The sequence below is a fragment of the Cucurbita moschata genome, unplaced genomic scaffold (assembly GCF_002738365.1).
Source record: "Cucurbita moschata cultivar Rifu unplaced genomic scaffold, Cmos_1.0 Cmo_Scf00021, whole genome shotgun sequence".
NCBI lineage: Eukaryota > Viridiplantae > Streptophyta > Magnoliopsida > Cucurbitales > Cucurbitaceae > Cucurbita > Cucurbita moschata.
In genome coordinates this window covers 3,152,289-3,167,044 of record NW_019268537.1, presented here as the reverse complement: position 1 = coordinate 3,167,044, position 14,756 = coordinate 3,152,289, and the positions used below count along the sequence as shown (strand labels likewise).

Below are 14,756 nucleotides of genomic sequence, written 5' to 3'. Positions count from 1 at the left end.
TTTTTTTTTTTTTTTTTTTTTTTGATATCAACTTATTTGGAAGGACTTGTACTTTATCAGGGTATCAAACATTCAACGATGCCTCAAGTCTTTTCTTCAAAGTGGGCTCACAAACTTGTTGGGGGAGAGAATTAAACTCGAAAATAGAGTAGGGTTGTCTGTGTAAGGATCCTATCTATAAACTTTTTTCTATTTTATCACTATTTTTGGATTAAATATTGAGCTGTGTCTGAAATTAGGAAAAGAAAGTACTTAACTCAAACATGTTGTTTGGCATGTCGGGCATGTGTATAGATATATTCATGTCTGAGACGGATACTTTACCGTAACAAAATATACATACTTCTTAACTAAAATTGTTACAATTTAGGATCCAACTCATAAATGTTTCAAAACTTCAAAAGTAACACCTCGACGATTACTTTCTTTTCTTCAACTTGTTTTTGTGCTGGTAAGAATTTGTTGAAAAGTGTTTCTATACCCCACTTATTTTTCGATTGAATGTTTAAGCAAAGAGAAGTTAGTGGCCATTGTTGACAAGTTTTTTCCATGACGTACTATAAAAAGTCATGACTAACAAGTTTGATAACTCCTACTATCTTTTGACTATAAGAAAAATTATAAAATTATGAGTCGAGTACTAATCATAACAATCTAATGCTCCATTTCAACTTTGCAAAACACTAACTTCCAAATCTCTAAATGATCTATTCCATTGAAGTGGGTCTTCCTAGGGTCCCAATATGACAAAAAAACAAAAACAAAAACAAAAAAAAAAAGAAGTCAAGCAATCATTGCCTTCCATCTGTATGATCCAAGAAACCAGCCACAGCATTAAATAACTACGAGGCCTTATCACAATGGGCCACTGCGTCCCCTAAGCTTATCCACCACTTGGACTAAAAAAAATTTGCACATTGGACAAGAGAGAACAGAAGTACTGGACTTTAGAACTTTTGAAATCAGTATTCCAATAATGTCATCCCTGTGTAGCTTAGAAAATGGAATCCAAATGCCCAATTTTCTGAGCACACAAACTAAATAAGATTTGTATTGAAGAGAGGAGAGAAAGAAAAGAGAAACATTTAATAAATCTGTGAAGGCTGCTTTTTACAAATTTGCAGTGATGCTACAAATACATAGCAGCAACTTTCCTACAAAACCATCTGCTTTTTTCACTAACACCACACCTTATTTAGCTCTCTCTGCTTCAAAGAAATGAAGAGAACTCAAAATGGAGAATGCAACCCAAAACAAAAACGAAGGGGTGAAATGAAATGAAGAGACAGCATCCACAACTGCTGAATCCATCAACTACATACACACACAGAGATACACCGTCGTACGAATCGCTTAAGCCTACTCCGAAAATTGGTAATTGTCAAGTTTCGAAGCGGCATACTTATCCAAAAACCATGTCAACTTTCCTTTTCTTGGCTGTATCAACCTTGCAGGTAGGAGCGGGGAGTCGTCTCCTACATCATCGATGGCCAAATGTACTGTCTCTGCTTTGTTTTCACCTGTCACGACAATGGCCACGTTTGATGCAGAGTTGATCACAGGGAACGTGAAGGTGATTCTCTCTGGAGGAGGTTTTGGAGAATTGGTAATGAAGGCAACCCATTCATCTTTCTCTTCGAGCACCGAGTGATCGGGAAATAATGAGGCAACATGGCCATCAGCACCCATTCCAAGTAGTATGAGGTCAAACTTGGGGCTGTCACTCACATCAGACACACTTACTATGCGGGATTTTACTGACTGTCGAATGACAAACTTGTACTCATCGGCAGCTTCCTCAGCTGACACCGAATCATTGATCGAGTGTACATGGCTCGGAACAATTGGCACCTAGTGATACAAACAGACCAGATCATTAGTATTGCTAAATAGAAGATAGATATGATAATGGTTGACATCACACACAAAGCTATCCGTGCCGACTGGTAGTCTTGGTTGGAAGGCTGTCATATGGCAAGATCACATAGTTCTACAATAAAACTAACAAATGTTCCCAAGTATATGAAACAAGAACAACAAAATGCCTTCTCTTGGATTCTTCATCTACTTGTGCAAAAGGTTTCAGCTCAAATCCTTCCAAAAGCTAAGACTAGTGTTAATAGAACATGGTAGGACATGGTACAAAGATGAATTTCCAATGTCAGTTCCTCCCTATTTTTAGTTGGACAAGGGAGTAAAGACTTGAATATCTAACCTTTTGGCCATTTCCTACATATGTTTAAGCTAGATGATGTATATATTTGGGACACAATTAGAGGTCACATATATAAGGTAGTTGAAAGTTAGCACTGAAAACCTCAATAACTCAGAGTGGTAGCTTGACAAAAGTGCAATTTTGAGCTGAAAGACCAAGAAATCCTGTCATAACAATATATATGAAATTGTAACCATGTCTTTCACCCGAACATAGCTCAACTAGTTAAAACATTATATTATCGACCAAAAGGTTGGAGGTTGGAATCTGGGTGGTTGAAATAAAATAAAAAAAAAATCGACAATTTGACCTATTTGACCAATTTGTCCCTAGGTAGAACCCAAAGGCAACCAAATGACAACAACAAAGATGTTGAGACAGGAAGCTACTCTATGTTGAGTTGAGTTGAATGAAAGTATTCTATATTTTCAAGGCAAAAGCGATGATCCCAGAACAATACAGAACATATCACTTAATGTATATGACAGATAGAACATCTAATAAGAGTAACTCAGTTCCTTGTTTGGTCTTTAAAGTGGAAATTAATAGCCCAAAGGATTAAAATAAACTAATCGTTCTAAGATACGGTTACTTCCTCTGTTAAAATCCATCAAGAGACTCAGAATTTAGCAAACAAAGCCATGGGGACGAAGCTAAGGAATTGCTCTGTAGTTTTAGCTCCTCTAAGCTTTCAGATTAACAAATGCATTTGCAAATTTCAGAAGGCCATATCCAAGTAGCAATGAGCTATTTGAACAAAAAGGTATTGAAGATAGAAGTTTAATACTCAAATCTTCTTTCTCCGAGCAAACAAATTACTTACGTAGATGAGAGTAAGAAGGAAGGTCAGGGAATAGAGTCAAAGGTTCCGAAGTTGTACTAATTTTCACTTTGATTCTGATTCCTTCATTCTATAAAGGTTTTGGTTCTGGTTCAGTTCAGGGGAGGAGAACGTTGATCGCTTTTCCATGTCTAGTCCCAGTTTCGGTTAAAGACCCAGAGCGGACTATAGATCTATACCAAGCCCGTTACGCCATAATTCATTGAGTTTGATCCCGAAGTTCTTGATCCCATTGAGGGGAGTAAAGCATGACTTCCCCAATTCTTCTCTTTGAGTAGTTATCAAATTGATTCAATTAGATTACTATAGCTCATTCATGGTCCTCAAATTAGAATAGGATTCAGGCATTCAGAAGAAACACAGTGACAACTTTGTGACCCAGAAAAAGAAAAAGACACATTGTCTAAAAGAGAAGGCGCCCACCGTAGGCAAAGCAATAGAGATGCATTAGTACAAACCTTAGAAAGAAGGTTATCCTTAGCAAGCTTATAATTGCTGTCGGCATGGCTTTTTGCAACAACACGCTCATCAGCCCAAAATATATACCACTTGCCCCAGTCCACAGTCTTGTTGTAAGGAGCTTCACACAGCTTCCTGTTATTCATCCACCAAAAATTATAGCAACAGCCTCATTGAAATCAGAGAAGGAAACAAAACCATCCATACCCCATTAAGCTAATGAGTGAACCACCAGACAACGCTATAGAAAACACCCCACGTTCTTTCACCGATGCCTCTGATAATTCAGCAATATAGTCAGCTAAATCAGTACTTAGCTCTTCCAAACTTTCATGGATCCTTAGCTCTCTATCTTTATGATCCCCACATAGAGCCATAATTCACGAAGTTACAACTCCTGCACAGAAGGAAGAGAAGAAAAATGACAGATTGAACACTAAATTTTACACCATCGTTTGAAATTTGCAGAGAAGATCAATGAAGAACTTCCCCCACTTATAGCTAATGGTCATTGAACTAAAATTCAGGGCATTACAAAAACTGGCCCGCATGCAGTTGAAGAATCTATAGGTTGCTATGGGCTGTGTTAAATATGGAAATTTAAGAAGAACAGATCAAGAAACATTCACAAACCATATGACACTATCACATGAACCAACATGCACGAAGCGTTATTTAGACAACTAGATTGTAATTTCATTTATGGGGGCATCGTCCAAGGATCAAGAACAGAAACCCTCGATTTGGGTCGATGTCCGTGAAGCAAATGATGTATTGGAAAACGGACCCATGCCCAGATCATAAAAAACCAAAACAAACAACCCCATTACAGAAGAAATACAGATTATTAGAAGAAAAAATGGTGAGATGATGTCTTGAGATTGATGAAACTACAGGAAATAGCAGAGCGAAACAGAAATAGGGAAAAAGAGATAGAAAAATTTACAGAGACAAGAAGGGGGGAAATGGAAGGGGGGTTGTTGCAGACAGTGACGAAGGTGGAAGATGAGCATCGGCCCGAAATTGATATATAATTACAAGGTAATGTGAGAGAGTAGTGTAAAGGAAAAAGCCTCGCAAGAAGTTTGAGACAGGAATTTACCTTGTAGGCTTCCACGTGCAGCCAATGATGGTGACGCAAAAACCCACACAAGGCACACCCCAACTCTTTATTGTTTTTTTTTTTTTTTTTTCCTTTTCTTTCTCTTTATCCGTTACAGATAGTAAACTCTCATCCATTTTCTGTGTGTAACAGATGGGGAAAAGATCCCGTTATCCTCCTTGATCAATTGTAAGAACATGTCTTTAATTACCCTAAAATTTATCTTTGGGACTCTTAGCTCTTAGATTGCAAATTAGCCAAACATGTGTGTATAAATTCAATGCTGACAAATGTACGAATGGTGGGTGGGTCTGTCTTGCGACAGGGCAACAATGGCAGGAAGTAGTGGGATTTAAACTCTTTCTGCCATGTCCATGTATGTGCTGCTTTTCTCTTGTCATTTGCTTTGAAAAATCCTTCCCCCTCCTCTGGAATTGCTTTCTGGTTGTCCCCCCAAAGCTAGCAAGCTGGTCACTTTCATTTTTGTTCAAAATATCAAGTTCCTCTGCTAAGAGCAGGGGACAATCCATATAGACATCCCAGCAAGCATATCCAAATATTCTAAATATTGTACTCTTTTCATTACGGATACGGATAGATGGTTAAGAATTACGATTGCCTACAATGGTACGATATTATCTACTTTGAACCTAAACTTTCAATGACTTTACTTTTGGTTTTTCTAAAAGATCTCGTACTAAGAGAAATGTATTCCTTATAAATCCATGATTAACTCTTTAATTAGCCGATGTGGAACTCTTTTCCCAACAATCTTCCCCTCGAACAAAGTACACCATAGAGCCTCCCATAAGGCATATAGAGCTCTCGAACAACTTCCCCTTAATCGAGGTTCGGCTCATTCTTTGGAGTCCTCGAACAAAGTACACATTTTGTTTTACACTTGAGTCACTTTTGCCTACACCTTTGAAGCTCATCTCTTTGTTCAACATTTGAAGATTCTATTGACATGCCTAAATTAAGACTCTTTATGATATTGTGAATCGAGATGTCTTTCTTAAATATCCATGATTAACCCCTTAATTAGTCGACAAGACTCCTTTCCCAACCATCAAACACATGCGCTATCAAATTCCCATGATCATATATATCATCAACAATCATCATTTGTGTTAAAGTGGGCAGAATGATTGACGAGCGGAGTTCAATTTTGTGTCCTTTTTAGAAGCAAAGTTGTGCTAAAATTAGACGTTATTATGGCAAGTAGTTCATAGCATTTCAACATTTGAAGTTATTCCTAAACTTTATGTCAAGTTTCACAGTGTTAGCACCGAAGAAATCTTTTGAGCCATCATTTTCTGTAGCTTCTCCCATCTCCTTTCTCCATTCTCCATTCTCCACCACCAAATACAGAGGAAATTGGCATCTGTTGGTGTCAAAATCAAGAAACAGTGGGAAAGAGAGAATTGAATTTCCTTGTCAAGCACCCATCATTACCAATATGAATTCACTGCTTAATATTGAATTAGAGCGTTGGGTGTAAGTAATGCTTTCCTATTCTCATTAATCAAACCACAATGATTAAGACATACTTAATTATACAAATCTTCATATCCCAATATCTTAAACACAAATTATAAAGCTTAATTAAAGGCTGCTTACCCTCCCTGATCAATCTAAATTCAAGCAAGTACACCAAGGGAGCTAAGTGTCACGGTCATGCTCGTCCAAGATGTGTTGTGTTGCCCATGGTTGCATGCCCATGATAAGCCAAACCCTTTATGTCTTTCCATGTTCTAGTGTTTTCCTTTTGTATTTCTAGGAAGTACGAAGTTTCGGAAAAATCATGTCCTTAGAAAATCTCTCTCTATCCTCGTTTTCTAAAACTTTCTCTTAAACCGAGGCCAGAAGCTCGAGCATACGTCGCTTGACCGTAGGCAACGTAAGAACGAATTGGCTTAGCTCACTTCTCGTTGAGAACTGAGTGTCACATAATCGCAAGTCCGCTGCCAGCAAGAGTGCGATTGTGACACTAAGCCTACTGTCTCCTAACTGCTCAACAACCCTTTGAATTTGGGTGCCAAATTCTTTATTTCTTTATTATTCATCCCTCTCCAATTATTTTGTACATAAGCTGATTTAAAGCATCAGCTGTGGACATAATTGATTAGTTAATTAACTAATCATATGCTTCTTTCCATAAACTCAATTATTGAAGAGAATCTTTTTTTCTTTTTTTTTTTTACTTTTTGTCATTTTTCCTTTACTTATAATTTAATTACTAAGCTTCACATTCTCCAATGCAATGCTTAATTAAATACAAAAGATCTTAAACCCCTAAATGAAATCACCTTGGTTGAAATTATTAATTTTAAACCAATGTTTTTTATTTTTTACAAATGCGTGCAAGTTTGTGCAATGCGGTCACCAATGTTTGGTTTTTATGTTTGACAAGTTAATGATGATGATGATGATGATTTAAAATGTTTATAATGAATGTAATCAAACGTGGAAGAGGGTAATTGGATGATAGTCTCCACTAATTGGTCAAATCAAGAATGCCCAATTTAATCCAATCGTGTTCTCCATAGTTGGTTGAACTATAATGACAATCCAGACACCACCATTTTCTTTTTTTAACAGCAAAACAAACGCCCACAGAATTTCAACCTTTGCTTCAAAGAAATTTCCTCAATAAGTCTCGAGTTCCATGAGGAGCAATGCATTCATCTACATTTGGTGGCATTGAGTGGATCAAGACGAGCTAGCTGTCAGGCAAATATAATCCCACTGCCACACGGAAATAAAAACGTGAAAGCTTGAACTACGTATTTAAATACATTCATCATCTACTATCTAGGGAGATCCCAACTTGAAAATCTGACTATAAGACTCATGACAATGTGTAACGAGTCAAGTAGACAATATCTGTTAGTGGTGTGTGTGATATCCCACATTGGTTGGAGAGGAGAACAAAACACCATCCATAATGATGTGGAAACCTTCCCCTCTGATGTCCCACAATGATTGGGGAGGAGAATAAAACACCATTCATAATGGTGTCGAAACTTTCCCCTAACAGACGCATTTTAAAACCTTGAGAGGAAGTCTGAAAGAGAAAGTTCAAAGAGAACAATATCTGCTAGCGATGGATCTAGGTTGTTACAGGTGGACTTCAGCTATTATAAATAGTATCAGAGCTAGGCACCAAACATTGTGCTAGCAAGAATGTTGGGCATCCAAAGGAGATGAATTGTGAGATCTCAATCAGTTGGAGAGTGGAACGAAACATTCCTTAAAAAATGTAAAAATTTCACCTAGTAGATGTATTTTAAAATCGTAAGGCTGACGGTAATACATAACGGGTCAAAGTGGACAATATCTACTCGTCCGACAAAAAAAAAAAAAAAGTTATTTCAACCAAAAAGCACACCACAACAACAGAAAACAAGCATCTTTAACCATACTGGCATGAATTCTCTTGTTGTTTGTTTTTTTGTTAGGTTCACCAAGAAGTAAAAGAAGAAGAGAAAACAGAAATGGGTGGTGGAGATAAAGGAAGTATTTTTACCTCAAAAAAGCATTCCATACTTGGCAAGATATTTCCATCTCAAGATCTTGTTCCTGCAACAATAACAAAACATGCCAAGTATAAGCCCGAATGGAAATTATTCAACAGCTCTAAAGTTTCCAAAGTTGTTTTCTTCTGAAGTCAGGCAACCCTTTTTTTAACTGAGGAGAGTGCACAATGTAAACAAGTGTAGGTAGGTACACATGAAAGGGACCTGTTCATGCAGAAACCAGAATAACAACAATTCCCAAGCTGAATGGGGCTGGAATTGGATTGGATGACCTAATTGGGTTTTTGTCAATTAGTGAAAAAAGATATGTTCAAAGCACATGATGCAACATGAACTTCTTTCTAACAAATAATGTAACCATTCGGTGGTCCACTTATCCATAATGAGCTATCCATCTCAAGGGGGGCCTGCCCAACATTGGCAACATGGACACCTCCTTTTGATTGACGCAAGTATCTTGGCTCTACCTTGTTTGGATGTACTCTGTTATCACAGAAAAAATTTAGAGATTTCAATTCTTAATACACATATCCATGTCATAGATGTGTGAAAAACAATATCATAGATAGATTATATGAGGATGACACTTTATTTATTTGTAATCATCAAATATTGAAATATAAGGTACTGCTAAAACTTCAATAATTTGTGGTACTTAGCTATAAACAAACAAAAGAGATGAGATCGAATCAGATAGAACAAAGATGAATTGAGACAAAAATTTAGAAAGAGGAATTCGAGATCAACCGCTAACACCCACAAAAAAACTTTACTGCTGACGGAGACAAAGCACAGGATTGTGTGGTCAATATTTCACTAGCCAAAAGCAACTAAACCATTCAGTGTATGAGTTTGAGTGCAGAATGACCTATTATGTATTATGTATTGTAAAACGCCCTTGTTAGGAAGAGATTTTCACACACTTATAAGGAATGTTTCGTTCCCTTCTCTAACCGATTTGGGATCTCACAACCCACCCCCTTGTTGGCCAATCTCCTCACTGGCACACCGCCCGGTGTCGGACTCTGATACCATTTGTAACAGTCTAAGCCCACCGCTAGCAGATATTATCCGCTTTGGCCCATTACGTATCGCTATCAGCCTTACGGTTCCAAAACGCATCTGCTAGGGAGAAGTTTCTACGCTCTTAAGGAATGTTTTGTTCTCCTCTCCAACTAATGTAGGCCGTAAAAATGAATTAGAACAAGGGAAAAGACAACTTTGAAGATCAATACTGTTGAGAAAAGAAATGTTAGTGTAGGAGCTGATGCAAGCAGAACTGGGTCATATACCAAATCCTTGCAGATATATAAATTCCAAAAGGAGAAAAACATCCTAGGAGAAGATAATGCTTGAGCTGAACACAACTTTTCCAAACAGAAGAAAGTGTCCAAGTGGAAAACCTCCAAGACCTGTTAGAAACAATGCCACATACAACTAACACCAACCTCGTGAATTAAGAACACAACCCATCCTTTCTTTTTGGACCTAGAGGTGATGAGTTTCAGCGTTCAAGGTAAAGGAATAAATTCTAAAGATTTGCATAGGGTAACTTTAACCTCCATTTTTTCTGACCTCCATTTTTTCTGCTTACAAGTTAAAGTCCTACCCTTAAAGGGTCTCCATCTTCTCTCACGTTTGCCAGTTTCCAGATACAGTTCTCAGATTCCAATTCCATATAAACCAATATAAAAACTCCACCATTTTCAGTGCCTCTTGAACTAGCATTGACATGAGTATAAGTCTAAAGGAACAAAAGAACTTATCATGACCGAAGCACTTATCATGACAAAAGAACTGCAAGGACAAATAAAGGAACAAAAGCTCGATGAAACCAATAAACTAAATAAGCAGTTCAACAATCAAAAGAACCATAGTCAGATATTCAACTCTGTAGCATAGAAAGGTAATCGAACACAAAGGTACCAAATCGCTAATCAGGCAACTACACAAAGCCATTAATTAATCATATTCCACGGGAATTTCGACAGAAGACTCAAAATAAGAGGAAATTAATGGAAAATGCATCTTAAAAGTCTTTAGAGGAATTGGTATTGAATAACCGCGGTGTTGCTGCAGGAGAAAAGACGACCGCGTGCTCTCGACGGAGGACCTTGCCACATCGAGCTCGAACGGTGTTCCGATGGAGGCAAATGAAGAGGAAACGGCAGCCATTCGAGCTCGATATAGCAAAGTATGAGCAATCCTGTAACCACGCATTGTTTTGCCTTGTCGGTTGTAGAAGGAAGCTCGATACAAAGGACGCAGGTTGTCGCGGTTGCCCACGATTCCTCTGAATCGCTTGAACAGATTATGCCTAACAAAGTCATCAACTACAATGACTAATTTAATTTAACTCGGGAGGATTGTGGCTCTCACGTTGAAACAAACTAAATGACAATCCTCAAACGATATCTATCTAACCACGCGATGGCTAGTATAGAAGAATGTCATGCATGATGCGACCAAAGAGAACTGTGCATCATTCAACCCACTATATAATGTGTGCATGGAAGAGAAAACAAAGTGTAAACAAGATATGAACAACAAATAGACATAGCATCACATATAGGCTTGTTAAAGAGTTAGTGTCTGGGCCTTAATCTCGAAAGTGGAGATTTCGAAGGAAATTAGGACATGTGATTCATAAGTCAAGTCCATCCATATGAAATATAAAAACTCACCAATTTTGGTGTTAATCAAACACCAGACAGACGCTCCACAAGACTGTATGTTCGTTTGTCAAAACTATGTCTATATCCGCGGGTTTGAAAATGCCTCAAGATGTACCTTAAAGGAGGCATGGTGTTAGCTCTCCATCACTCCAAGGCCATGCGGCCTAAGCGAGCTACCCTATAGCACATACGTTTGTCACAGTGTGGATGAGCGTTTAAGCTTCTTCCATTAAAATAGATTTTTCAAGGATAGTATCAAACAGCACGGGTGTGTCGGTATTGCACCCTATCCCATTTGTCGGAGGTTGGATTACGCACCCACTATCTAGAACGAATGTCGTAAAAGTTTTAGCATGAACACAGGAGAGTCCAATGGTTGATGAGAACCCGAATGGATGGATGATTGGGATGTCTTGATGAGATGATCAACACATGGGTCCATTCCCAACGAATGTGTCTAAGCAAGCCAGGATGGCCGAACTGTCCCGAGATATGGGATGACATCATGATGCATGGGTCATGTTGCTGAAAACCGAGATGACAATGAGATGTAATGTTCTTATGAGAGACCTTGAAACTTTTTTCTTTTTAATTGAAATTAATAAGTGTTCTTATGAGATAAATGAGCGAAAATTGAAACAAATGGTAGAAATTGCAATATATATATTTAAGTTTAAGGTGTAATTTGATAAAAGGAATCAATAATGGATTCACATCTTTACATTTCTCTAAGCTTTTGTCCAAAAATGTAATCACCCTAACAAAACCACTCAAAATGTGTATAACTATCCTTAATCCTAGGTAGTCTTCAATTCTTGTTCAACTTTATATTTCTCAGAGAGAAAGAACTTGGCAAGAACAACAAAGAAACAGCCAATCAAACCAAGTTTAACCAAAGAGACGGGGCTAAACACACTTCTTTTAGCGTTGATCTTATTATTGACACTTAAATTGGAATGTTGTGAAGGCATACCAGAACGGGTCTTCATAAAAGTCGAGTATATGTCAATATCCGCCGAGGTTAAAGCTGGCTTCAAAGAATCCTTCACCGTCTGGAAATGACGATCACACACAACACTAGCAGTTATGTCTTCTCTTAAAGCTACAATTCCCGCTTCCCTACACAGTCCTTCGAGTTCGGCCCCAGTGAAGAGCTCTGTATCCTCTGCTATTTTTTTAAGGTTGACGTCACTTCCTATTTTCATTGGACGAGTATGAACTTGAAGTATCTCATATCGAGCTTCGAAATCCGGTGGAGGTACGTAGAGCACCTACGAGTTCATTGGATATAGAATATCAATAGGACTAGCCAGGATTGATAATATACATGAGATGTAAAATCAGAGAAGGGGTGTTCGGATGAAACAAAGCAACCTTCACTGTCATGCCATGGAAGAAATACTTGTAAATACATATGAAAATGAGAACAAAAGATGAGAAAATTGAGGTCTCACCAAGTCGAAGCGTCCTGGTCGCATAAGCGCAGCATCGATGGCGTGAGGACGGTTTGTAGCAGCTAGAACTAGTATTCCCTGAGCAATTGAAATTCAACTCAAACAAGGAAAAACCAAAAGAAAAATGGAAAAAGAGATGCACCTCCCCTCTAATCTCAAGTGTCAATAACACAAAGGGTGGTCATGGATATCAGACTCACTTTTGCTTCTTCAAGACCATCCATCTCAGTTAACAGCGTAGATAGAAGCCTCTCTCCCACGGTGACATTGCCGCTTGAACTCCCACCCCTAATATTGGAGTAATACAATACAATTTATCGCATGAAATAATGCAAGAATTAAGGTTAGTAGGAACAGGATTAAAAAAATATATCACGGCTTTTATCTTTATCTTGAATCACTTACGCCTAGCCACAAAAACTTGGAAATTCATCATGCCAACCACTAACCTTTTGGCAGCAACAACATCGGCTTCATCAAAAAATATAATGCTTGGTGCAGAAAGACGAGCTCTTCGAAAAGTGTTACGCAGGAGAGCCTCTCCCTCACCAACATACATAGAGTACATTTCTGCACCACTGATCAAAAGTAAATGATCTCAAGACATGCATTACAATTAAGTACTACTAAGAATTTCATATAAACACAGAAGGTAGAGGGAATAAAAAAGGAACTTGTTAAAAATCCAAGACAAGATCTTTAAGTGAGCAGTTCAATAAAAAAAATAATAATAATAATAATAAATAAATAAATAAAAAATAATGGTTTGCTTGCAGTTCGAACTGCAAGAGGAGGGAAACATGTGGCAGATATTCAATTCTCACATCTGAATTCAGAAGCATTCACATCAAAGAATAAAATCACGAGTTGGCTAATAAATCTCGAAGAGTCCAGGTCTAATTAATCACAGAGACATAAGTACATCATCCTATTCGAACAAAATACTTGAGGAAATTATTGGGTGGATTGAAGTCAAAATATATTTATTAGCAAGGCAATGACTTGGGCACTTCACCGATGCCTTTGATGGGAAATTCTTTTGAAAATTGGTGTTCTTCTCTGCGGTCACATGTCCTTAACAAATTTAAGAATTTCAAGTCGGTCTATTCGACTATTTGGTCAAAGTTTGTCCATTCAAGGTCATTGGTTTTAGTTTTCCATTTTCACAAACCAAAGATACTGGTAGAGTCATTCTGGCCAAGAATGGACAAAGCCAACCCAACGTGTAGCCAGTTGAAACATCCCTACCTACGTGTACTGTGTTTGTTTTATGTCTTGTCCATGTTCATGCTTCTTCAATTGCGATAATGAGACAAAGACAACATTGCTTACAAGGTCACTGTCACTCAACATTTAGAATTCTACACTTTTTGTGCCTTTTTCTCAACTATGGTATCATACTATTATTAGAACACACATGAAGAGCTTTCCGATGAGAACCTGGAGGCCTATTTGCAGAATCTGGGGAAAATACCTAAGTGAAAAAAAGGATGCTTGAGCAGCATTTGCAGCTGCTTTAGCAAGGGTTGTTTTTGAGCAACCTGGAGGCCCATACAAAAGAACCCCCCGTGCAGGTGATATACCCAACTTTGAGAAAGAAGCAGCGTGTTTGATAGGCCATTCAACCGACTGCTGTAGTTTTTTCTGTTTACAATAAATAAGAAGTTGTGATTAATGTGCCATGAAAATAAGCAAGAAAAAAAAATCATGTCATACATACTTTTAAACCTTTCAGTCCTCCAATATCATCCCAAGTCACATTCGGAACTTCAACAGTGATGCCTCTAGTCATACTTGGGCCAACAATAGATCTTGCATGCTTCCAGTCTTCTGTTGTCAGACTGAGAATATCATTCTCATTTGTACCTGAGCACCTTTGCAATGCAGCCATTGCAGCCTCACGACACAGAGCCTCCAAGTCAGCTCCAACGAACCCATTACAAGATGCAGCTATTGCTAGTAAATCAACTTCTGGATCCAATTGAACCTTCCTTGTGTATAGCTGAACACGGTTTTAGTAAAAGCCATTACAACCACTGATTATTTTCCATCAAGGCGTAATAGTTTCATTTAAGGCTAGTAGCATAAAAAATACACTAGACCAAAATGGTGATATCTCAGAGTTTTAACTGAATAAATGACCTTACAAATGGGCATAGCCAAGATATGACTTACCCTAAGAATTTGATATCGTTCATTCTCAGTTGGGGCTGTTACTTCTATTTCAGCATCAAAACGCCCTGATCTTCTAAGTGCAGGATCGATGGCATCCACTCTTTAACAAAAAGGCAACGTCAATTATTTTAAACAGCAAGAAAAAGAACTGACAAATAAAATGAAAAAAGAAGAGAGAAAGATTAGCCGGTAAGGCTACAATTATTTTTGTGCTAAATAATCGATTGAAAAAACCAACAGTGCTGTTAAAATACTTCACCTATGTGATATAACGAGACAGAATGAAATTGGGGGGG

The 14,756-nt window shown here is 37.9% G+C and overlaps 2 protein-coding genes and 1 long non-coding RNA gene across 6 annotated transcripts in view; 1 reads left to right on the top strand and 2 right to left on the bottom strand.

Moving 5' to 3' along the window:
- Positions 1-182, top strand: part of LOC111458488 — a 3,627-nt gene extending 3,445 nt beyond the window's left edge. Inside the window, exon 2 of the long non-coding RNA XR_002713129.1 lies at positions 61-182. This is a non-coding gene — a long non-coding RNA (uncharacterized LOC111458488). The remainder of the gene's footprint in view (positions 1-60) is intronic.
- Positions 183-1,065: 883 nt separating this feature from the next.
- LOC111458486 (probable 6-phosphogluconolactonase 1) lies at positions 1,066-4,636 on the bottom strand. 3 transcript variants are annotated; one of them, XM_023101192.1, is made up of 4 exons: positions 4,618-4,636; positions 3,723-3,912; positions 3,515-3,650; positions 1,066-1,851 (listed from the first exon to the last, which is right to left on the bottom strand). In XM_023101192.1, exons 2-4 carry the CDS (start codon positions 3,890-3,892, stop codon positions 1,360-1,362), a joined length of 798 nt encoding a protein of 265 aa, XP_022956960.1. In that variant the 5' UTR covers positions 3,893-3,912; positions 4,618-4,636; the 3' UTR covers positions 1,066-1,359. The 3 variants fall into 3 exon arrangements, with proteins under 3 accessions (XP_022956960.1, XP_022956958.1, XP_022956959.1); XM_023101190.1 differs by lacking the exon at positions 4,618-4,636 and adding an exon at positions 4,462-4,597; XM_023101191.1 differs by lacking the exon at positions 4,618-4,636 and adding an exon at positions 4,309-4,454.
- A 6,838-nt stretch (positions 4,637-11,474) lies between these two features.
- Positions 11,475-14,756, bottom strand: part of LOC111458810 (cell division control protein 48 homolog B) — a 9,076-nt gene continuing 5,794 nt past the window's right edge. For both annotated transcript variants that reach the window (XM_023101630.1, XM_023101631.1), the window contains exons 8-14: positions 14,461-14,560; positions 14,006-14,287; positions 13,760-13,929; positions 12,735-12,863; positions 12,486-12,573; positions 12,286-12,363; positions 11,475-12,102 (exon numbers count right to left, since the gene is read on the bottom strand). In XM_023101630.1, the coding sequence (XP_022957398.1) occupies positions 11,629-12,102; positions 12,286-12,363; positions 12,486-12,573; positions 12,735-12,863; positions 13,760-13,929; positions 14,006-14,287; positions 14,461-14,560 (1,321 nt within the window). In that variant the 3' untranslated portion in view covers positions 11,475-11,628. The remainder of the gene's footprint in view (positions 12,103-12,285; positions 12,364-12,485; positions 12,574-12,734; positions 12,864-13,759; positions 13,930-14,005; positions 14,288-14,460; positions 14,561-14,756) is intronic.